This window comes from Bombina bombina, chromosome 1 (assembly GCF_027579735.1).
Source record: "Bombina bombina isolate aBomBom1 chromosome 1, aBomBom1.pri, whole genome shotgun sequence".
NCBI classification, from domain to species: Eukaryota; Metazoa; Chordata; class Amphibia; order Anura; family Bombinatoridae; genus Bombina; species Bombina bombina.
Window position 1 is genome coordinate 1,152,205,071 of NC_069499.1, and position 24,144 is coordinate 1,152,229,214.

The following is a 24,144-nucleotide window of genomic DNA, read 5'->3' on the forward strand; positions in this document are numbered from 1 at the left end:
AGATACATCCATTTTCATATAGACCGAAAGGCAATCTCTTATTTGCATTGTGAAAATCAGTTTGATACCAAATATGACATGGTTGCCATATTTCCCTTCATCTAATGTCACAACATGTTTAAACACATATCTACATGGTACCCATGTTCCTTCATTGACCTTATCAGTTTCTGGGAAGAAGCACTGCTCTGTGTCTCTAAAACCGACACTTTTACTGCCTGAATGCACCAATGCCTATATGATAACATTTAGTCAAGTGGGACTTAGAAACTATTTATTAGGGGTTCTGGCACATCAAATAGAAATCATATGCTTACCTAACACAGCACACAGTTCTTCTTAAAAAACTGTTTTTAGCTCACAAACTAAAGAGACTTAACCCCTTGGCAGCTAAATCATGAGGTATTCGTGACAATAATCTTCCTGATATTCACTGGTTTGTTCATGTTTTATTCAGGATCAAACCTGTTATAAAATCGATTTCTACTCCCTGGGGGCTTAACTTGTTTTTAAAGGTTTTGCAGGCTCATCCTTTTGAGTCTTCAGCGCCAGTTCTTTTTTCCTTTTACTCCTCCTTTTGAGCCCATGCATAAGGTGGATATCAAACTTTTACTGCTGTTTATTTTGACTATCTCTGGCTAAATGAGTCTCTGAGTTATCTGTTTTTTCTTGTGATCCTCCTTTTCTTATTTTTCATCAAGAAATAAGGCAGTTTTGAGAACTAAATTTGACTCTTTTTTTCTTTTCTTTTTTTTATTGAGGGCGTACATGAAAAAACAAGTCATACAGACATAAAAGAAAAGAACTTACAACAGAATTACAAAGAGAGCCTGAACAACATGTTAAAATGTACATTGTTACTGTCCTCATTTTTTTGTCCCTTTAACCATCAAAAAAAAAGAAAAAAGACCACGCTTGGAAAAAGCTAAAAGAAGTTGGTGAAACAATTGTTGGAGTTAATTGGTCACAAGTAGTGGTACTTATCCGGTACAGAAAGACTACTAATACGGTGTGGAGCTTCATGCGGTCTGTAATAACGGACTATCACACGCATAGTATCCTTGTATGTTTGTACCTGTTACCAATAGTGATCTACAAGAACTTTGGCTATTTTTTTTTTATTAATTGAGCATTTGCCATTGTCTGTATCCAGTCTGCCTGGGGTCTGCACTATAGAGCTAATTATCTTGAGCTGTTGAAGCTCTAAGTAAAGTGAGTATTCTTGTCCTGCCTTCCATCCGAGGAGTGAAGATTTACACAGTATTATGCTATGATGTGTTTCTTTCTCTTCCTTTTGAGGAACATCTTTTCAACTATTTGTATTTGTGGGACTGTTTCCATTAATGACTTTTATATTAATGCATATTGGTCTGTATTATTATTATTACTATTTGTGTGTGGTTTGTTGCACATTTTATTTTTTGATTATATTATTTTCTGTGTTCTCCACATTATTGTGATTTTTGTATTTATTACGTTTTTTAAAATTGTATTCTCACTCTGAATCATGAAAGAAAAATGTTGGGTTTCATGTCCCTCTAAGTCTCGGTCTGTGATTATTTTCTTAATCTGGGAATGTATAGTCCAAACATTAGTAGAAGACTAAGAGTCCTCTCCAGGTGTACACTGAAGGAAATTTTGCATTGAGCTCTAACTTACCGTCTGAGGGATTTCTTTCATATAGGTGATAAGAGTCCACAACCCATTACTCCTGGGCATTACCTTTCCTGCCACAAAGAGGAGGCAAAACCTCAGAGCTCTATATAAACCTTCCCACCTCTGTGTGTTTGGACCCTGGAGTTCCCCTCTTCAGTACTGACTTAGTCATGAGGTACATATTTTGAGTATTAGGCATTAAGCTTATCTTTAACCTTTTTACTTAAAGGATAAAGATATTATTTTCTGACATTTAGTGCAGGAAACTTACTTTGCACTTAGTTCTCTTGTATTTCTTACTCCAGGACAGGCTTAAACCTTCTACTGATAACGTTCTCAGGACTAGGTTAAAGCTTTTAAGGTAAGTGTGGGTGACATGAATCGTATGATAAAAACCATTGGTTTTGTCTTTGGCCAGCTTTTTCTAAAATAAGTATTGCTTGCTTTGGAGGTTTCAGATGATACCTCTGCTGGGGAGATTTCTAAAGGTCAGCTAGATACTTATTTTAAATATCAGGATGAATTATCTGAGTTTTTTCCTGTTTCTAAGGCTGTCTCTAAAATGTGGGCCTAGGTTTGGCTTAGGCCTTTAAAGGACCAGTTCACTCAGAAGATGTAATCGTTTAGCAGCAATAACTCTATGTTAACAAGTGAAGTAGAATCGAAAACATAAATATTGTAATAATGAAATATATATATTTTTTACCTTTTCCCTTGCTTATTTTCCCTTCTGCCAGACAACCCTAGACGCCCTGATGAAAGGGCTGTGCTTAAAAAACATAATTTATGCTTACCTGATAAATTCCTTTCTCCTGTAGTGTGATCAGTCCACGGGTCATCATTACTTCTGGGATATTAACTCCTCCCCAACAGGAAGTGCAAGAGGATCACCCAGCAGAGCTGCTATATAGCTCCTCCCCTCTACGTCACACCCAGTCATTCGACCAAGAACCAACGAGAAAGGAGAAGCTAAAGGGTGCAGTGGTGACTGGAGTATAATTTAAAAATTTAGACCTGCCATAAAAAACAGGGCGGGCCGTGGACTGATCACACTACAGGAGAAAGGAATTTATCAGGTAAGCATAAATTATGTTTTCTCCTGTTAAGTGTGATCAGTCCACGGGTCATCATTACTTCTGGGATACCAATACCAAAGCAAAAGTACACGGATGACGGGAGGGATAGGCAGGATCTTTATACAGAAGGAACCACTGCCTGAAGAACCTTTCTCCCAAAAATAGCCTCCGAAGAAGCAAAAGTGTCAAATTTGTAAAATTTGGAAAAAGTATGAAGCGAAGACCAAGTTGCAGCCTTGCAAATCTGTTCAACAGAGGCCTCATTCTTAAAGGCCCAAGTGGAAGCCACAGCTCTAGTGGAATGAGCTGTAATTCTTTCAGGAGGCTGCTGTCCAGCAGTCTCATAGGCTAAACGTATTATGCTACGAAGCCAAAAAGAGAGAGAGGTAGCCGAAGCTTTTTGACCTCTCCTCTGACCAGAGTAAACGACAAACAGTGAAGATGTTTGTCGAAAATCTTTAGTTGCCTGTAAATAAAATTTTAGGGCACGAACTACATCTAGATTGTGCAGAAGTCGTTCCTTCTTTGAGGAAGGATTAGGACACAAGGATGGAACAACAATCTCCTGATTGATATTCCTGTTAGTGACTACCTTAGGTAAGAACCCAGGTTTAGTACGCAAAACTACCTTATCCGAGTGAAAAATCAGATAAGGAGAATCACAATGTAAGGCTGATAACTCAGAGACTCTTCGAGCCGAGGAAATAGCCATTAAAAATATAACTTTCCAAGATAACAATTTTATATCAACGGAATGAAGGGGTTCAAACGGAACGCCCTGTAAAACGTTAAGAACAAGGTTTAAACTCCATGGCGGAGCAACATTTTTAAACACAGGCTTAATCCTGGCCAAAGCCTGACAAAAAGCCTGGACGTCTGGAACTTCTGACAGACGTTTGTGTAACAAAATGGACAGAGCTGAGATCTGTCCCTTTAAAGAACTAGCGGATAAGCCCTTTTCTAAACCCTCTTGTAGAAAAGACAATATCCTAGGAATCCTAACCTTACTCCAAGAGTAACCTTTGGATTCGCACCAATACAGGTATTTACGCCATATTTTATGATAAATCTTTCTGGTAACAGGCTTCCTAGCCTGTATCAGGGTATCAATTACTGACTCCGAGAATCCACGTTTTGATAAAATCAAGCGTTCAATCTCCAGGCAGTCAGCTTCAGAGAAATTAGATTTTGATGTTTGAAGGGACCCTGAATCAGAAGGTCCTGTCTCAGAGGCAGAGACCAAGGTGGACAGGATGACATGTCCACTAGATCTGCATACCAGGTCCTGCGAGGCCACGCAGGCGCTATTAGAATTACTGATGCTCTCTCCTGTTTGATTCTGGCGATCAATCGAGGAAGCATCGGAAAGGGTGGAAACACATAAGCTCTCCCGAAGGTCCAAGGTGCTGTCAAAGCATCTACTAGGGCCGCTCCCGGATCTCTGAATCTGGACCCGTAACGAGGAAGCTTGGCGTTCTGTCGAGACGCCATGAGATCTATCTCTGGTTTGCCCCAACGTCGAAGTATTTGGGCAAAGACCTCCGGATGAAGTTCCCACTCCCCCGGATGAAAAGTCTGACGACTTAGGAAATCCGCCTCCCAGTTCTCCACTCCCGGAATGTGGATTGCTGAGAAATGGCAAGAGTGAGACTCTGCCCAACGAATTATCTTTGATACTTCCATCATCGCTAGGGAGCTTCTTGTTCCTCCTTGATGGTTGATGTAAGCTACAGTCGTGATGTTGTCCGACTGAAATCTGATGAACCCCCGAGTTGTTAACTGGGGCCAAGCCAGAAGGGCATTGAGAACTGCTCTCAATTCCAGAATGTTTATTGGCAGGAGACTCTCCTCCTGAGTCCATGATCCCTGAGCCTTCAGGGAATTCCAGACAGCGCCCCAACCTAACAGGCTGGCGTCTGTTGTTACAATTGTCCAATTTGGCCTGCTGAATGGCATCCCCTTGGACAGATGTGGCCGAGAAAGCCACCACAGAAGAGAATTTCTGGTCTCTTGATCCAGATTCAGAGTGGGGGACAAATCTGAGTAATCCCCATTCCACTGACTTAGCATGCATAATTGCAGCGGTCTGAGGTGTAGGCGTGCAAAGGGGACTATGTCCATTGCCGCTACCATTAAGCCGATCACCTCCATACATTGAGCCACTGACGGGTGTTGAATGGAATGAAGGACACGGCAGGCGTTTTGAAGTTTTGTTAACCTGTCTTCTGTCAGGTAAATCTTCATTTCTACAGAATCTATAAGAGTCCCCAAGAAGGGAACTGTTGTGAGTGGAACGAGAGAACTCTTCTTTTTGTTTACCTTCCACCCATGCGATCTTAGAAATGCCAGTACAAACTCTGTATGAGACTTGGCAGTTTGAAAACTTGAAGCTTGAATCAGAATGTCGTCTAGGTATGGAGCTACCGAGATTCCTCGCGGTCTTAGCACCGCCAGAAGAGCCCCCAGAACCTTTGTGAAGATTCTTGGAGCCGTAGCCAACCCGAATGGAAGAGCTACAAACTGGTAATGCCTGTCTAGGAAGGCAAACCTTAGATACCGGAAATGATCTCTGTGAATCGGTATGTGAAGGTAAGCATCCTTTAAATCCACTGTGGTCATGTACTGACCCCTTTGGATCATGGGTAGGATTGTCCGAATAGTTTCCATTTTGAACGATGGAACTCTTAGGAATTTGTTTAGGATCTTTAAATCCAAGATTGGTCTGAAGGTTCCTTCTTTCTTGGGAACCACAAACAGATTTGAGTAAAACCCCTGTCCGTGTTCCGACCGCGGAACCGGGTGGAGCACTCCCATTAATAAAAGATCTTGTACACAGCGTAGAAACGCCTCTTTCTTTATTTGGTTTGTTGACAACCTTGACAGATGGAATCTCCCTTTTGGGGGAGAGGATTTGAAGTCCAGAAGATATCCCTGAGATATGATCTCTAACGCCCAGGGATCCTGGACATCTCTTGCCCAAGCCTGGGCGAAGAGAGAACGTCTGCCCCCCACTAGATCCGTTCCCGGATCGGGGGCCCTCAATTCATGCTGTCTTAGGGGCAGCAGCAGGTTTTCTGGCCTGCTTGCCCTTGTTCCAGGACTGGTTAGGTCTCCAGCCTTGTCTGTAGCGAGCAACAGCTCCTTCCTGTTTTGGTGCAGAGGAAGTTGATGCTGCTCCTGTCTTGAAATTACGAAAGGAACGAAAATTAGACTGTCTAGCCTTGGGCTTGGCTCTGTCTTGAGGCAGGGCGTGGCCTTTACCTCCTGTAATGTCAGCGATAATTTCCTTCAAACCGGGCCCGAATAAGGTCTGCCCTTTGAAAGGTATGTTGAGTAACTTAGATTTAGAAGTAACATTAGCTGACCAGGATTTTAGCCACAGTGCTCTGCGTGCCTGAATGGCGAATCCGGAATTCTTAGCCGTAAGTTTAGTTAAATGTACAACGGCATCTGAAACAAATGAATTAGCTAGCTTAAGTGTTTTAAGCTTGTTAGAAATTTCCTCTATAGTTATTGAGTCAAGAGTCTCTTCCAGGGACTCGGACCAAAAGGCTGATGCGGCCGTGACAGACGCAATACATGCAAGAGGTTGCAATATAAAACCTTGTTGAACAAACATTTTCTTAAGGTAACCTTCTAATTTTTTATCCATTGGATCAGAAAAAGCACAGCTATCCTCCACCGGGATAGTGGTACGCTTAGCCAGCGTCGAAACCGCTCCCTCCACCTTAGGGATCGTCTGCCATAAGTCCCGTGTGGTGGCGTCTATTGGAAACATTTTTCTAAATACAGGAGGGGGGGAAAAGGGCACACCGGGCCTATCCCACTCCTTAGTAATTATCTCTGTAAGCCTCTTAGGTATAGGAAATATGTCAGTACTCGCCGGTACCGCATAGTATCAATCCAGCCTACATAATTTCTCTGGAATTGCAACGGTGTTACAATCATTCAGAGCCGCTAATACCTCCCCTAACAGTACGTGGAGGTTTTCAAGCTTAAACTTAAAATTAGAAATGTCTGAATCCACTCTAATGGGATCAGAACCGTCACCTGCAGATTGAAGCTCTCCGTCCTCATGTTCTGCATACTGTGACGCAGTATCTGACATGTCCCTATTATTATCAGCGCACTCTGTTCTCATCCCAGAGTGATCACGCTTCCCTCTAAGTTCTGGTAATTTAGACAAAACTTCAGTCATAACATTAGCCATGTCCTGCAATGTGATTTGTAATGGCCACCCTGAAGTACTCGGCGTTACCTTATCACGCACCTCCCGAGCGGGAGATGCAGGTACTGACACGTGAGGGGAGTTAGTCGGCATAACTTTCCTCTCGTTGTCTGGTGAAAGCTGTTCAATTTGTACAGATTGACTCTTATTTAAAGTAGCATCAATACAATTAGTACATAAATTTCTATTGGGCTCCACTTTGGCTTTAGCACATATAGCACAGAGATATTCCTCTGAGTCAGACATGTTTAACACACTAGCAAATAACCAACAAACTTGGAAATACTTTTCAATTCACTTTTATATATAGTATGAAAAAAACGCACTGTGCCTTTAAGAAGCACAGAAAGATATGACAGTTGAGTACAATAAAACAGATAATTTTATGAAAACAAACTTTTTTCTCAGTAAAAATACAATTTTAGCAAAGGATTGCTCCCATTAGTAATGGATAACTAGCCCTTTAATAGCAGAAAAAAAGTTCAGAATGTAACGTTTTTTATCACAGTCAAGCACAATCTCACAGGTCTGCTGTGAGTGATTACCTCCCTCAAAATAACTTTTGAAGACCCCTGAGCTCTGTAGAGACGAACCGGATCATGCAGGGAAGAAGAACAGACTTGTGACTGAATTTTTGATGCGTAGTAAAAGCGCCAAATTCAGCCCCTCCCCCTCACACACAACAGTGAGGGAGATCAGTAAACTGTCATAAATCAAACAAAATGCCCGCCAAGTGGATAAAACTAATGCCCAAATAAGTTTTCACCCAGTACCTCAGAACTATAAACGATTTCACATGCCAGCAAAAAAACGTTTAACCTCAATAAATGTATTTGTCATAAAAAGCCTGCTGCAAGCCGTTTTTACTGTAAAATAGGCTAAAGCTTTATGTAAACAGTATTATGTCAGTGAAATGCCATTCCCCAGAATACTGAAGTGAGAATATACATACATGACAGCCTGATACCAGTTGCTACTACTGCATTTAAGGCTGAACTTACTTTATATAGGTATTTGCAGTATTTTCTAGTCAATTCCATTCTCAGAAAATAATATGCTGCTACATACCTCTTTGCAGGTGAACCTGCCCGCTGTCCCCTGATCTGAAGTTTACCTCACTCCTCAGATGGCCGAGAACAGCAACATGATCTTAACTACTCCGGTTAAAATCATACAGAAAAACTCAGGTAGACTCTTCTTCAAATTCTCCCTGAGAAGGAACAACACACTCCGGTGCTGTTTTAAAATAACAAACTTTTGATTGAAGTTATAAAAACTAAGTAAAATCACCACAGTCCTCTCACACATCCTATCTATTAGTTGGGTGCAAGAGAATGACTGGGTGTGACGTAGAGGGGAGGAGCTATATAGCAGCTCTGCTGGGTGATCCTCTTGCACTTCCTGTTGGGGAGGAGTTAATATCCCAGAAGTAATGATGACCCGTGGACTGATCACACTTAACAGGAGAAACTTTATTACCCTGCCCCATGGCCGATCAAGTTGCATTATGCAATTCTATGCTAAGTTTGCAAATTTAGCTCTATGTGAGCATTGAAGGCTGTTGTTGCCATATCCAGTTTGTTAATTATAAATTACGGCCCCCTTACAGAACGATCCGGTCAGAGCGCATAAACACAACAGCCTTCAGTGCTCATAGGATGATGAGAGCTCTGTGCACTGTGACCGTTAGCAGCAGGACCAGAGCAGGGTCAGGGGAGCTGTAAGCAGAGAGAGCAGGAGTTCAGACCTATATAGCCAAGTGTAGCGTGCACTGTGTTCACACTAGCAGTGACGTCATCATGGGGGCTGGAGCATGTGCCCTGCACAGAAGGGTCTCCGCTCGAGTGGCTGCGCAGCCAGAAATGAGACAACTGGGCATTCTTACCAGCCCATGAAAACGACACTTTGCTAAATAAAAAATCTAATGTTACAAGACGTTTAAAAAAATTGATTCAATAAAATTTGGTCTTAATTTGGTTAAACTGTCCCTTTAAGTATTTTCAGTCCATCCCCCAGATTTAAGAAAATGTATTTTGTGCAGTCTATTAAGTATGAGCATTTTGATAATGTCCCTAATGTGGATGATGCTATTTTTGCCTTTGGAAAATATTGTTTTCTTTTAAAGACATATTAGATTGGAAGCTTGATTCCTTTTTAAGTAAATCTTATCTCCATTCTGGTTATATATTTAAATCTGCTGTTGCTTGTGTATCAACTGCTATCTCTAAATGGTTAGATAATCTATCTGTTCAGGTTCTGGTTGAGTTTGATAGAGATAGCTTTCTAGAGCTTTTAGAGATACTTAAATTTGCTATTCTTAATATTTTTAGAATTAGCTGTAAGTATTTGTGCCTTTCAGTTGTTGCCAGACGTGCTTTATGGCTTAAGTCTTGGGCCCATATTTATCAAGCTCCGTATGGAGCTTGAAGGGCCGTGTTTCTGGCGGGTCTTCAGACTCGCCAGAAACACAAGTTATGAAGCAGCGGTCTAAAGACCGCTGCTCCATAACCCTGTCCGCCTGCTCTGAGCAGGCGGACAGGAATCGCTGGAAATCAACCCGATCGAGTACGATCGGGTTGATTGACACCCCTGCTGGCGGCCGATTGGCCGCGAGTCTGCAGGGGGCGGCGTTGCACCAGCAGCTCTTGTGAGCTGCTGGTGCAATATTAAATGCGGAGAGCGTATTGCTCTCCGCATTTAGCGAGGTCTTGCGGACCTGATCCGACAGTGCGGATCAGGTCCGCAAGACCTTTAATAAATATGGGCCATAGTCTGCTGATGCAGCTTCTAAGAATAAATTACTTTCTATTTCTTTTCAAGGTAATAGACTTTTTGAGACTGAACTGGATAATATCATTACAGCAGCTACTGGTGGCAAGAGTAAGTTTATTCCACAAGATAAGAAGTTTAAGGGTACATTTTAAAACTTATTGTTATTTTTATTCCTTTAGAACAAGGAACAAAAATCAGCTGCCTCTTTTCCGAATCAAAGCAGCTCAGGTACGCACTGGAGGCCTGGTGCCAATTGGCCCAAGTCCAAGCAGTTCAAAAATTCCACCCCTACTTCTAAGTCAGCATGAAGATGCGGCCCCCAGTCCAGTATCTCTGGTAGGGGGCAGGTTGATGCATTTTCAGGATGCATGGTTTTGCTTAGTTCCCGACTCTTGGGCTCTGAATATTGTCTCTCTAAGGTATCTAATAGGCTTCAAGTCAAAGCCTCCCAGAGACAGATTTTGTCTTTCAATGGTGCCAAGGAACATGGTGAAAGCTCAGGCTTTTCTTTTATGTGTTTCAGATCTAGAATCTATAGGGGTTATAGTCCCAGTTTATTTAGAGCAGGGGAAGGGGTTTTACTCAAATCTCTTCATAGTTCTCAAGAAAGAGGTAACTTTTTGACCTGTTCTAAATGTAAAGATTTTGATCAAATTTGTTAGGATTTGCAACTTTCAAAATTAAAACCATCAGGACTATCCTTCCTTTTATTCGTCAAGGTCACTATATGTGGACCATAGACTTAAAGGATGCCTATCTGCTTGTTGCTATTCATTTGGATCATCACGGTTTCTAAAGTTTGCCTTTTTGGACAAACATCAGTTTATGGCTCTTCCATTCGGTCTGGCCATTGCACCAAGAATCTTTTACAAAAGTTCTGGGTGCCTTGATTTCAGTCATAAGGACTCAGGGGAGTTCTGTTTTCCCCTATTTGGACACTATCTTGGTTCAAGCTCCATCGAAACTTTTAGCAGAATCTCATGTCAACCTACTGTTGTCAATTCTTCAGCTTCATGGTTGGAAAATAATTTTGCCAAAAAGTTATTTGATTCCTTTGACAAGGTAACTTTTCTGGGATTTCAAATAAATTCCGTCTCCAGAAGACTGTCTTTAACAGAGACAAGGATGTCAAAATGAATATTATCCTGTCGGAGTCCTCCGGCTTAGCCATTTCCCTCAGTAGCTTCCTGTATGGAAGTAATAAGTTTAATGGTGGCAGCATCAGATGCAGTGCCTTATGCCCAGCTTCATATGAGGCCTATTCAGCTTTCATGCTGAATAAGTGGAACAGGGATCTATCCTAGTTTTCTCAAATATTTTTTCTGCGTCCTTTAGCAATGCTGTCTCTATCATAGTGGTTAGTTTCCTAGCGATTTTCTCATGGAGGAAGCTTTGCTCATCTTCTAAGGACTGTTATTTCAACAGATGCAAGTCTGTCCATCCGGGGTGCAGTATGGGTTTCTTACTTTGCTAAGGGAGTTTGGGCATCTTAGGAAGTGAAGTTGCCCATAAATATTTTGGAACTCCAAGCAATTCACTAGTCTCTTTTTTGGCCCCAGTTGAGGATAGAATCCTTCCTTCAGTTTCAGTCAGACAATGTCAGAGCTGTGGCATATATCAATCACCAGGGGGAACCAGAAGATCCCTGGCAATGAAGGAAGTTCAGAAAATTCTGGATTGGGGCAGAGATCCATAATTGTCATATATCTGCAGTTCTTAAGTTCCAGAAGTGGACATTTGTGAAGCAGATTTTCTCAGTCATCAGACTATCCATCCAGGGGAATGGTCTCTTCATCCAGAAGTATTCAGTCAGTTTATAAGTCTTTAGGGAATGCCGGAGATAGATCTCATGGCTTCCAGGCTGAACAACAATCTTCTTCAGTATTTTTCCAGATTCAGAGATCCTAGGGCTCTGGAGATAGATGCTCTGAGGATGCCTTTTGTGATTTCAGCTGGCTTATGTGTTTCCTCCTCCGGTATTTTTACCCAGGGTATTAATATAGATCAGGCTACAGAATGCATCAGTGTTTCTCATAGCTCCAAAGTTGCTTCGAAGAGTTTGGTTTGCAGATCTGGTTCAGATATCCAGTTGCCAGCCTTGGTCTCTTCCTCTAAGATGAGATCTTCTGTTTCAAGGCCTCGTTTACTATCCAGATTAAAAATCTCTAAGCTTAATGGCTTGGAAATTGAATAGATAGTTCTTCGTTAAAGAGTTTTTTCTAATTCTGTTATTAAAGGGACAGTCAACAACAGAATTTTGTTGTTTAAAAAGATAGTTAATCCCTTTATTACCCATTCCCCAGTTTTGCATAACCAACACAGTTATAATACACTTTTTACCTCTGTGATTACCTTGTATCTAAGCCTCTGTAAACTGCCCCCTTATTTCAGTTAAAGGGACACTGTACCCAAAAATTTTCTTTCGTGGTTCAGATTGAGCATGAAATTTTAAGCAACTTTCTAATTTACTCCTATTATCAAATTTTCTTCATTCTCTTGGTATCTTTATTTGAAATGCAAGAATGTAAGTTTAGATGCCAGCCCATTTTTGGTGAACAACCTGGGTTGTCCTTGCTGATTGGTGGATAAATTCATGCACCAATAAAAAATTGCTGTCCAGAGTACTGAAACCAAAAAAAAAGCTTAGATGCTTTCTTTTTCAAATAATGATAGCAAGAGAACGAAGAAAATTTGATAATAAGAGTAAATTAAAAAGTTGCTTAAAATTGCATGCTCAATCTGAATCACGAAAGAAAATTTTTGGGTACAGTGTCCCTTTAATTTGACAGACTTGCATTTTAGCCAATTAGTGCTCACTCCAGGGTAACTTCACATTCATAAGCTCAATGTTATCTATATGAAACACATGAACTAACACCTTCTACTTTCAGATTAGAGGCGGCCTTCAAGGTCTAAGAAATTAGCATATGATCCTCCTAGGTTTAGCTTTCAACTAAGAATACCAAGAGAACAAAGCAACATTGGTGATAAAAGCAAATTGGAAAGTTGTTTAAAATTGCATGCCTTATCTGAATCATGAAAAAAAAAGTTTTGACTTAACAGTCCTTTTAATACATGTTCAGGCTAGGAAACCTGTTACCAGTAAGATCTATTGCAAAGTTTGGAAAGCTTTTATTTTTGGTGTTCTGATCATAATTATTCTTGGCATTCTTGAATTTCTTCAGGATGGTTTGCAGGAAGTTCTTTCTACCAATTTCTTGAAACGCCAGATTTCGGCCCTCTGTTCTTTTCTATAGGAAAATTGCTTATCTTCCAGATGTGCATAGTTTTGATCAGGCATTACTGTATCTAGAATAAAGTCTGTGATTTAACCTATTTCTCCTCCTTGGCATCTTAATTTGGTTCTAGAGGTTTTTACAATCTCCTCCTTTTGAACCTATGCATCTTCCTTATCTTATTTTTCATAAGGATAAAGCTGTCTTGTCGACTTCTCTTTGATTTTTTGCCTAAGGTTGTTTCTTCTGATTGAGTTTCCTTCTCTTTGTCGTGATTCTTCCAGAGAAACTTCTTCATAATTTGGATGTTGTCAGGGCTTGGAATTTTATTTTGAGTTTTTGTTTTTTTCTTATGGTTTCAAAGGATGTGTTTAATCCTCCCTATTTTACTCCATTACTTGTGGCCTCTGCTACAGCTTGGGTATTAGTTCCAAGGAGTAATGGATCATGGACTCTTATCACCTATATGAAAGAAAACTTAATTTATAGCTTACCTGATAAATTCCTTTATTTCATGGGGATAAGAGTCCATGAGACCCCACCCTGATGTTTTTGTATTATTTTTTAAATTATTTTTAGCACCTTTTTTTTAACATTTCCTCTATTTATTTTGCTCTATTTCATTCTCACCTTAATCAGTTTGGCTATACATCAGAGTGATTAACATAGGGAGGGTTTATATAGAGCTCTGAGGTTTGGGAATCTTTGCCTCCTCCTAGTGGCAGGAAAGGTTATTCCCAGGAGTAATGGATCGTGGACTCTTATCACCATGAAAGAAAGGAATTAGTCAAGTAAGATATAAATTGTGTTTTTGATATGTTGGTATGTTCTTGGCTCAGAGATATTGAGGGAGCAGAAGTATATTCACGCTGATGTATAGGAACATTGACTGGATCAAATATATTTTCCAAATAGCTAGATATTGGTGTTAGAGTCATCATGTTAAGTTGTGTGTCTCGTTGCAAAGCCAAGGTGGTGTTCAGCGGAAATAGAGACCCTGTTTAATGTCTTGGTTTATAACCTTGACTGAGGTTATGGTATCGCTTGAAAAAGGTAATGTGTCTTAGGGTCCAGTGGTCAAATCGGGCACTATATGATCTACAGAAAATAAATTTAGCAAGTAATCTGCTGGTGCTCTGTTGAGTAAAGATTGCATGAGGCTTTCAAATTTTTCGCAGTATTGATCAAAGTGTCTTTGCAGGCCTGCTCCTCCCATGGCTACAATAATCAAAGCAGTTGTTGGGAAATCTGAGACCCTCAGGAAATATATCTGTATGATTTTTAGTGGCACAAGGAAGATTTTGGTGTTGTAATATCTAATCACGGCTTAATTCAGGGCTAGTGAAACATAACGTGGATTGCTTGGGGGAGGGGTTTCTAATGATGAGCCACCATTTAAGGCCTAATACTTCTGATCAGTGGCACCAGTATCATTAAAACAGCAAAGCTGAAAAATAGCTTCACTGAGTGGAGCAATACTATTCTGTGGAAATCTGATGTTGATGCTTTTGCATCAGCGGATTATAGGGATATTTTTTGAAGCTCATAGGAAATGCATCCTGACAGGAACACTGTATGGACACATTCCCCCTTAAATTTGACTTTTTACCTAAGGTAGTGTCTTTGGACAAAATGAGTAAGGAAATTGTTGTTCATTCTTTTTGTCCTAATTCCAAGAATTCTATGGAGAGGCTTCTCCATAATTTGGATGTTGTCAGAGCATTGAAGTGCTATTGCAGGCAACTAAGGATTTCAGTCAAACTTCAGTTTGTCATTTTACTGGCTCTTGGAAAGGTCAGATAGCTACGGCTGTTTCCTTGGCATCTTGGCTAAAGATTTTGATTCAGAAGACTTACTTTGCGGTGGGTTGGGCTACTCTTAAACAAATTACTGCCTATTCTACTAGGTCAGTTTCCACATATTGGGCCTTTATGAATGAGGCCTCTGAAAAAAAGAGTTAACTTTTTAAGATATATTATGCTAGTCCCGCCCTAATTACTCGTGGACTTCACTGCTTGGGTATAAGTATCCCAGGAGTAATGGATAGTGGACTCTCACCACCTGCATGAAATAAAACATAATTTATGCTTACCTGATAAATTAATTTATTTCATGTTGGTGAGAGTCCATGAGACCACATCCTGTTATTTTTTTCTGGTGGTAGTTTGCATTTTTTTGCATCTCTTTTTCCCCTGCTCCCTTTTTGGCTCTTTTTTCCTTTTCTACCTCTTTTTGCTTGGCTATACATCAGACTAGTTATCATAGAGGTGGGAGGGGTTTTATAGAGATCTTGAAGTTTGGGCATCTTTGCCTCCACCTAGTGGTCAGGAAAGGTAATTCCTAGCAGTGATGGATCATGGACTCTTACTACCATGAAATAAATTAATTTATTAGGTAAGCATAAATTATGTTATATATATAAAATATTAATTCAAATAAGAAACTCATTTCCAGGATTTGTGCAATTCAAGTCAAAATTATTAACGATTTGGGCGTCTCTATCCCCTTCCTTAGGATAACAATAACACACATCAACATCCCTTATATAGTATAAGGTGTAGTCATCCCCACACATCATGTTGTTACATAGCGTTACTTAATAAGCAATATAAGTGCAATATCACAGTTAAATACTAGATCATGTCATTAAATTCAATGTGACAAACTGATAAAAATTGTTCTTAAATTGTTTATTAAGTAACACTATGTAACAACATGATGTGTTTAAGTAAGGGACTCTTAGTAGAAGTTTTTGATAGTTGGTCACATAAGCATCCGGAAGTGATGTAACCAGTTGCTGATGCTAATAGTGTTACATGTGAAGTGCAGTGTGGTGTGATTCCTGATTGTAGGCTGGATTTTTTATTTGATTTGTCACTTGACTGTGGGGGTAACTAGTACACCTTATGCTATATAAGGAATGTTGATGTGTGTGTTATTGTTATTCTGAGGAAGGGGTTGGAGACCTCCGAAACATAAATAAATTTGACTTGAGTTGCACAAATCCTGGGTGTGCCATATTATATATTTCTTGAGCACCCAGGTTGATATCTGAAGGAGAAACATTAATCATATATCTACATAGGATATGGTATATATATATATATCCTATGTAGACGGAAACATCACTCCTGTTGCTTTTGCTAAATTAATGCAAATCTAATCTGGGGTCTTTAAGGAACTGCCACGTCCTTCCATGCAGGCACACAGGATAATTTCCAAGCATTTATTAGACTATACAAACAGTCTCCATAGAGTTTCAGACAGGAAACTCTTCAAATGGAAAAAATAGAACAAATGGAACAAATATAAAGCTTTCTACCATGGATTTATTCACTTATTTTAATAGCGCTGCAGAATAATTTGGTACTCCTATCCATCCTGCATATTGCAAGATTGCACAGTTAGTGAGCTCTGCCCTGTTGTCCCTCCTGCTGCTTTGTATTTACTAGAAGAAACGCGTCTCTGCCCAGCCCTGACAATGACTCTCAACTCCGTCCCTTCTGATTATGACTCCACCCACAAAACACTTGCACTTACGGGTCACATTCACTTAGCTTAGGCCTTCCAATCCCAGAAAGCATCAGGCTAATGTTTGCAGATAAATAATAATAATAATAATAATAATAATAATTATAATAATAATAATAATTATAAGCTACTAATCCAATGCTGCTGCTGATTGTATCAGTGGTGCTTTCTGTTCGTAACCAGCAGTGCTCTGTTATTTCTACTGAGTGTTTAACCAATTTGTGGGGGTTAAACACTCAGTAGTGCAGGGTCGATATTCTTAAACTTACATGCTCTTACAGATTAGAGCATGTCTTGTTTTCACTATAAAAGCCCTTTAAATCAGATAATACAACAGTAGTCAATGCTTGTTATGTCATATTCTCTCTCTTTTCTCTCTTTTTTTTTAGAGCTTTGTTAATATTGAGGAAACATCTGAAAAGATGACGGAAGAAAAGCTTAACCGTGTAATGGAAAAATATCAGGTATGTTCTACACACTGTTTTTGACTGCATTGGTTTATTTTGATTGCTTCCTTAAAACTTATTTAGTGCACCAAAACTTATAGTGAACAAAAAACGTATTGTGCATATTGCACAGATATAAGTATTTCTCTGCATAGTATAGTAATAATTCTGGTATATTTTTCCGCTCAAAAATATGATATTGTGTTGGCGCTGAAAAATCAAATTGGTAAATCAGGTTGATTTATTAAAATGCGAATTACCCTTTTTGGTCGATTTGTGCTTCAAAATGTGTGTATAAAAACATTCAGATTTATTATATGACATTAGGAGGGGGTCTGTCTCATGCAGAAGATTGTTGTTTAAATAGTGGGAATGGGCCATTCATTAGAGTTACTTGCGCAAGGAAAGGTTGTGATTGGATTTAATTGCACTGGCCATTATAGGGTTACTTGTTGAGGGGTGGTTTCCATTAATTGCAATAGGGGGGGGGGGGGTATAGATAATATGGATATATTTATTTGTAGAGGTTGTGGTTAGGTTTAACAGCAGTGGATAATGAGAGTGCAAAAAAATCTAATTTTCTGAATCTATAAAAAGTTTTAACCTAATTTGAAGGTGATCCTGCTAACAGACTACTTTTAATTTAGGAAGGGTTTTAGTAAGGCCATTTTGTTAAAGGACAAATTCTAATTATTGGCAGTAAAGGAGTAGTGATGTCGCGAACCTAAAAATTTCGGTTCGCGAACGGCGGACTCGAACTTCCGCAACTGTTCGCCAACGGGTGAACCGGGCGAACCGCCATTGACTTCAATAGGCAGGCGAACTTTAAAACCAACAGGGACTCTTTCTGGCCACAATAGTGATGGAAAAGTTGTTTCAAGGGGACTAACAACTGGACTGTGGCATGCCGGAGGGGGATCCATGGCAAAACTCCCATGGAAAATTACATAGTTGATGCAGAGTCTGGTTTTAATCCATAAAGGGCATAAATCACCTAACATTCCTAAATAGTTTAGAATAACATGCTTTAAAACATCAGGTATGATGTTGTATCGATCAGGTAGTGTAAGGGTTACGCCCGCTTCACAGTGACAGACCAAACTCCCCGTTTAAAGGGACAGTCTACACCAGAATTTTTATTGTTTTAAAAGATAGATAATCCCTTTATTACCCATTTCCCAGTTTTGCATAACTAACACATTTATAATAATATACTTTTAAACCTCTGTGATTATCTTGTATCTAAGCCTCTGCAAACTGCCCCTTTTTTTCAGTTCTTTTGACAGACTTGCAGTCTAGCCAATCAGTGCATGCTACCAGATAACTTCTCGTGCACGAGCACAGTGTTATCTATATGAAATACGTGAACTAACACCCTCTGATGTTTCACAGTCAAAAAAGTTTTTTTTTCTAAATTTACACTACTGTTACAACAGATATGAGTGGTGGCACTAGTTGGCAAGTGGGCCTGGCACACACTCTGGCAGGCAGGCAACTGCAATTAGATTGCACTAGCAGACTGATGTTTCACAGTCAAAAAAGTTTTTTTTTTTTAAATTTACACTACTGTTACAACAGATATGAGTGGTGGCACTTAGCAAGTGGGCCTGGCACACACGCTGGCAGGCAACTGCAATTAGATTACACTAGCAGACTGATGTTTCACAGTCAAAAAAGTTTTTTTTAAAAAAATTTACACTACTGTTACACCAGATAGCAAGTGGGCCTGGCACACACGCTGGCAGGCAGGCAACTGCAATTAGATTGCACTAGCAGACTGATGTTTCACAGTCAAAAAAGTTTTTTTTTTTTAAATTTACACTACTGTTACAACAGATATGAGTGGTGGCACTTAGCAAGTGGGCCTGGCACACACGCTGGCAGGCAACTGCAATTAGATTACACTAGCAGACTGATGTTTCACAGTCAAAAAAGTTTTTTTTTAAAAAATTTACACTACTGTTACACCAGATATGAGTGGTGGCACTTAGCAAGTGAGCCAGGCATACACGCTGGCAGGCAGGCAGGCAACTGCAATTAGATTACACTAGCAGACTGATGTTTCACAGTCAAAAAAGTTTTTTTAAAAAAAATTTACACTACTGTTACAACAGATATGAGTGGTGGCACTTAGCAAGTGAGCCTGGCACACATGCTGGCAGGCAGGCAACTGCAATTAGATTACACTAGCAGACTGATGTTTCACAGTCAAAAAAGTTTTTTTTTTTTAAATTTACACTACTGTTACAACAGATATGAGTGGTGGCACTAGTTGGCAAGTGGGCCTGGCACACACGCTGGCAGGCAGGCAACTGCTATTAGATTACACTAGCAGACTGATGTTTCACAGTCAAAAAAGTTTTTTTTTTTAAAATGTACACTACTGTTACAACAGATATGAGTGGTGGCACTTAGCAAGTGGGCCTGACACACACGCTGGCAGGCAGGCAACTGCAATTAGATTACACTAGCAGACTGATGTTTCACAGTCAAAAAAGTTTTTTTTTTTTTAATTTACACTACTGTTACACCAGATATGAGTGGTGGCACTTAGCAAGTGGGCCTGGCACACACGCTGGCAGGCAGGCAACTGCAATTAGTTTACACTAGCAGACTGATGTTTCACAGTCAAAAAAGTTTTTTTTTTTTTAAATTTACACTACTGTTACACCAGATATGAGTGGTGGCACTTAGCAAGTGAGCCAGGCACACACGCTGGCAGGCAGGCAGGCAACTGCAATTAGATTACACTAGCAGACTGATGTTTCACAGTCAAAAAATTTTTTTTTTTTTTAAATTTACACTACTGTTACAACAGATATGAGTGGTGGCACTGCAGGCAGGCAACTGCAATTAGATTACACTAGCAGACTGATGTTTCACAGTCAAAAAAGTTGTTTTTTTTTAAAATTTACACTACTGTTACAACAGATATGAGTGGTGGCACTTAGCAAGTGAGCCTGGCACACATGCTGGCAGGCAGGCAACTGCAATTAGATTACACTAGCAGACTGATGTTTCACAGTCAAAAAAGTTTTTTTTTTTTAAATTTACACTACTGTTACAACAGATATGAGTGGTGGCACTAGTTGGCAAGTGGGCCTGGCACACACGCTGGCAGGCAGGCAACTGCTATTAGATTACACTAGCAGACTGATGTTTCACAGTCAAAAAAGTTTTTTTTTTTTAAATGTACACTACTGTTACAACAGATATGAGTGGTGGCACTTAGCAAGTGGGCCTGACACACACGCTGGCAGGCAGGCAACTGCAATTAGATTACACTAGCAGACTGATGTTTCACAGTCAAAAAAGTTTTTTTTTTTTAAATTTACACTACTGTTACACCAGATATGAGTGGTGGCACTTAGCAAGTGGGCCTGGCACACACGCTGGCAGGCAGGCAACTGCAATTAGTTTACACTAGCAGACTGATGTTTCACAGTCAAAAAAGTTTTTTTTTTTAAATTTACACTATTGTTACACCAGATATGAGTGGTGGCACTTAGCAAGTGAGCCAGGCACACACGCTGGCAGGCAACTGCAATTAGATTACACTAGCAGACTGATGTTTCACAGTCAAAAAAGTTTTTTTTTTTTTAAATTTACACTACTGTTACAACAGATATGAGTGGTGGCACTGCAGGCAGGCAACTGCAATTAGATTACACTAGCAGACTGATGTTTCACAGTCAAAAAAGTTTTTTTTTAAAAAAATGTACACTACTGTTACAACAGATATGAGTGGTGGCACTTAGCAAGTGAGCCTGGCACACATGCTGGCAGGCAGGCAACTGCAATTAGATTACACTAGCAGACTGATGTTTCACAGTCAAAAAAGTTTTTTTTTTTAAATTTACACTACTGTTACAACAGATATGAGTGGTGGCACTAGTTGGCAAGTGGGCCTGGCACACACGCTGGCAGGCAGGCAACTGCTATTAGATTACACTAGCAGACTGATGTTTCACAGTCAAAAAAGTTTTTTTTTTTAAATTTACACTACTGTTACAACAGATATGAGTGGTGGCACTTAGCAAGTGGGCCTGGCACACACGCTGGCAGGCAGGCAACTGCAATTAGATTACACTAGCAGACTGATGTTTCACAGTCAAAAAAGTTTTTTGTTTTTAAATTTACACTACTGTTACACCAGATATGAGTGGTGGCCCTTAGCAAGTGGGCCTGGCACACATGCTGGCAGGCAGGCAACTGCAATTAGATTACACTAGCAGACTGATGTTTCACAGTCAAAAAAACATAATTTATGCTTACCTGATAAATTCCTTTCTTCTGTAGTGTGATCAGTCCACGGGTCATCATTACTTCTGGGATATTACTCCTCCCCAACAGGAAGTGCAAGAGGATTCACTCAGCAGAGCTGCATATAGCTCCTCCCCTCTACGTCACTCCCAGTCATTCGACCAAGGACCAACGAGAAAGGAAAAGCCAAGGGTGAAGTGGTGACTGGAGTATAAATTAAAAAATATTTACCTGCCTTAAAAACAGGGCGGGCCGTGGACTGATCACACTACAGAAGAAAGGAATTTATCAGGTAAGCATAAATTATGTTTTCTTCTGTTAAGTGTGATCAGTCCACGGGTCATCATTACTTCTGGGATACCAATACCAAAGCAAAAGTACACGGATGACGGGAGGGATAGGCAGGCTCTTTATACAGAAGGAACCACTGCCTGAAGAACCTTTCTCCCAAAAATAGCCTCCGAAGAAGCAAAAGTGTCAAATTTGTAAAATTTGGAAAAAGTATGAAGCGAAGACCAAGTTGCAGCCTTGCAAATCTGTTCAACAGAGGCCTCATTCTTGAAGGCCCAAGTGGAAGCCACAGCTCTAGTAGAATGAGCTGTAATTCTTTCAGGAGGCTGCTGTCCAGCAGTCTCATAAGCTAAACGAATTATGCTACGAAGCCAAAAAGAAAGAGAGGTAGCGGAAGCTTTTTGACCTCTCCTCTGCCCAGAGTAAATGACAAACAGAGAAGACGTTTGTCGAAATTCCTTAGTTGCCTGTAAGTAAAATTTTAGAGCACGGACTACATCCAGGTTGTGCAGTAGACGTTCCTTCTTTGAAAAAGGATTTGGGCATAAAGAAGGAACAACAATCTCTTGATTGATATTCCTGTTAGTAACTACCTTAGGTAAGAACCCAGGTTTAGTACGCAGGACTACCTTATCCGAATGAAAAATCAAATAAGGAGAATCACAATGTAAGGCTGATAATTCAGAGACTCTTCGAGCCGAGGAAATAGCCATTAAAAATAGAACTTTCCAAGATAACAACTTTATATCAATGGAATGAAGGGGTTCAAACGGAACGCCCTGTAAAACATTAAGAACAAGGTTTAAACTCCATGGTGGAGCAACAGTTTTAAACACAGGCTTAATTCTGGCCAAAGCCTGACAAAAAGCCTGGACGTCAGGAACTTCTGACAGACGTTTGTGTAACAGAATGGACAGAGCTGAGATCTGTCCCTTTAATGAACTAGCAGATAAACCCTTTTCTAAACCTTCTTGTAGAAAAGACAATATCCTAGGAATCCTAACCTTACTCCAAGAGTAACCTTTGGATTCACACCAATATAGGTATTTACGCCATATCTTATGGTAAATCTTTCTGGTAACAGGTTTCCTAGCCTGTATTAAGGTATCAATAACTGACTCAGAAAATCCACGTCTTGATAAAATCAAGCGTTCAATTTCCAAGCAGTCAGCTTCAGAGAAGTTAGATTTTGATGTTTGAAGGGACCCTGTATCAGAAGGTCCTGTTTCAGAGGTAGAGACCAAGGTGGACAGGATGACATGTCCACCAGGTCTGCATACCAAGTCCTGCGTGGCCACGCAGGTGCTATTAGAATCACTGATGCTCTCTCTTGTTTGATTCTGGCAATCAATCGAGGAAGCAACGGGAAGGGTGGAAACACGTAAGCCATCCTGAAGTCCCAAGGTGCTGTCAGAGCATCTATCAGGACTGCTCCTGGATCCCTGGATCTGGACCCGTAACGAGGAAGCTTGGCGTTCTGTCGAGACGCCATGAGATCTATCTCTGGTTTGCCCCAACGTCGAAGTATTTGGGCAAAGACCTCCGGATGAAGTTCCCACTCCCCCGGATGAAAAGTCTGACGACTTAAGAAATCCGCCTCCCAGTTCTCCACTCCCGGGATGTGGATTGCTGACAGGTGGCAAGAGTGAGACTCTGCCCAGCAAATTATCTTTGATACTTCCATCATAGCTAGGGAGCTTCTTGTCCCTCCCTGATGGTTGATGTAAGCTACAGTCGTGATGTTGTCCGACTGAAACCTGATGAACCCCCGAGTTGTCAACTGGGGCCAAGCCAGGAGGGCATTGAGAACTGCTCTCAATTCCAGAATGTTTATTGGCAGGAGACTCTCCTCCTGACTCCATTGTCCCTGAGCCTTCAGAGAATTCCAGACGGCACCCCAACCTAGAAGGCTGGCGTCTGTTGTTACAATTGTCCAGTCTGGTCTGCTGAATGGCATCCCCCTGGACAGATGTGGCCGAGAAAGCCACCATAGAAGAGAATTTCTGGTCTCTTGATCCAGATTCAGAGAAGGGGATAAGTCTGAGTAATCCCCATTCCACTGACTTAGCATGCACAGTTGCAGTGGTCTGAGGTGTAAGCGTGCAAAGGGTACTATGTCCATTGCCGCTACCATTAAGCCGATTACCTCCATGCATTGAGCCACTGACGGGTGTTGAATGGAATGAAGGGTGCGGCAAGCACTTTGAAGTCTTGTTAGCCTGTCCTCTGTCAGGTAAATCTTCATTTCTACAGAATCTATAAGAGTCCCCAGGAAGGGAACTCTTGTGAGTGGAACGAGTGAACTTTTCTTTTCGTTCACCTTCCATCCATGTGACCTTAGAAATGCCAGCACTAACTCTGTATGAGACTTGGCAGTTTGAAAGCTTGAAGCTTGTATCAGAATGTCGTCTAGGTATGGAGCTACCGAGATTCCCCGCGGTCTTAGTACCGCCAGAAGAGCACCCAGAACCTTTGTGAAGATTCTTGGAGCTGTAGCCAATCCGAATGGAAGAGCCACAAACTGGTAATGCCTGTCTAGGAAGGCAAACCTTAGGTACCGATAATGATCTTTGTGAATCGGTATGTGAAGGTAAGCATCTTTTAAATCTACAGTGGTCATGTATTGACCCTCTTGGATCATAGGT

The 24,144-nt window shown here is 40.6% G+C and overlaps 1 protein-coding gene across 4 annotated transcripts in view; it reads left to right on the forward strand.

Moving 5' to 3' along the window:
* The window catches only part of IFI35 (interferon induced protein 35), a 202,666-nt gene that overhangs the window by 61,928 nt on the left and 116,594 nt on the right, over positions 1-24,144 (forward strand). For all 4 annotated transcript variants that reach the window (XM_053699580.1, XM_053699583.1, XM_053699579.1 and 1 more), the window contains one exon: positions 16,889-16,963. In XM_053699580.1, coding sequence (XP_053555555.1) covers positions 16,889-16,963 — 75 coding nt within the window. The remainder of the gene's footprint in view (positions 1-16,888; positions 16,964-24,144) is intronic.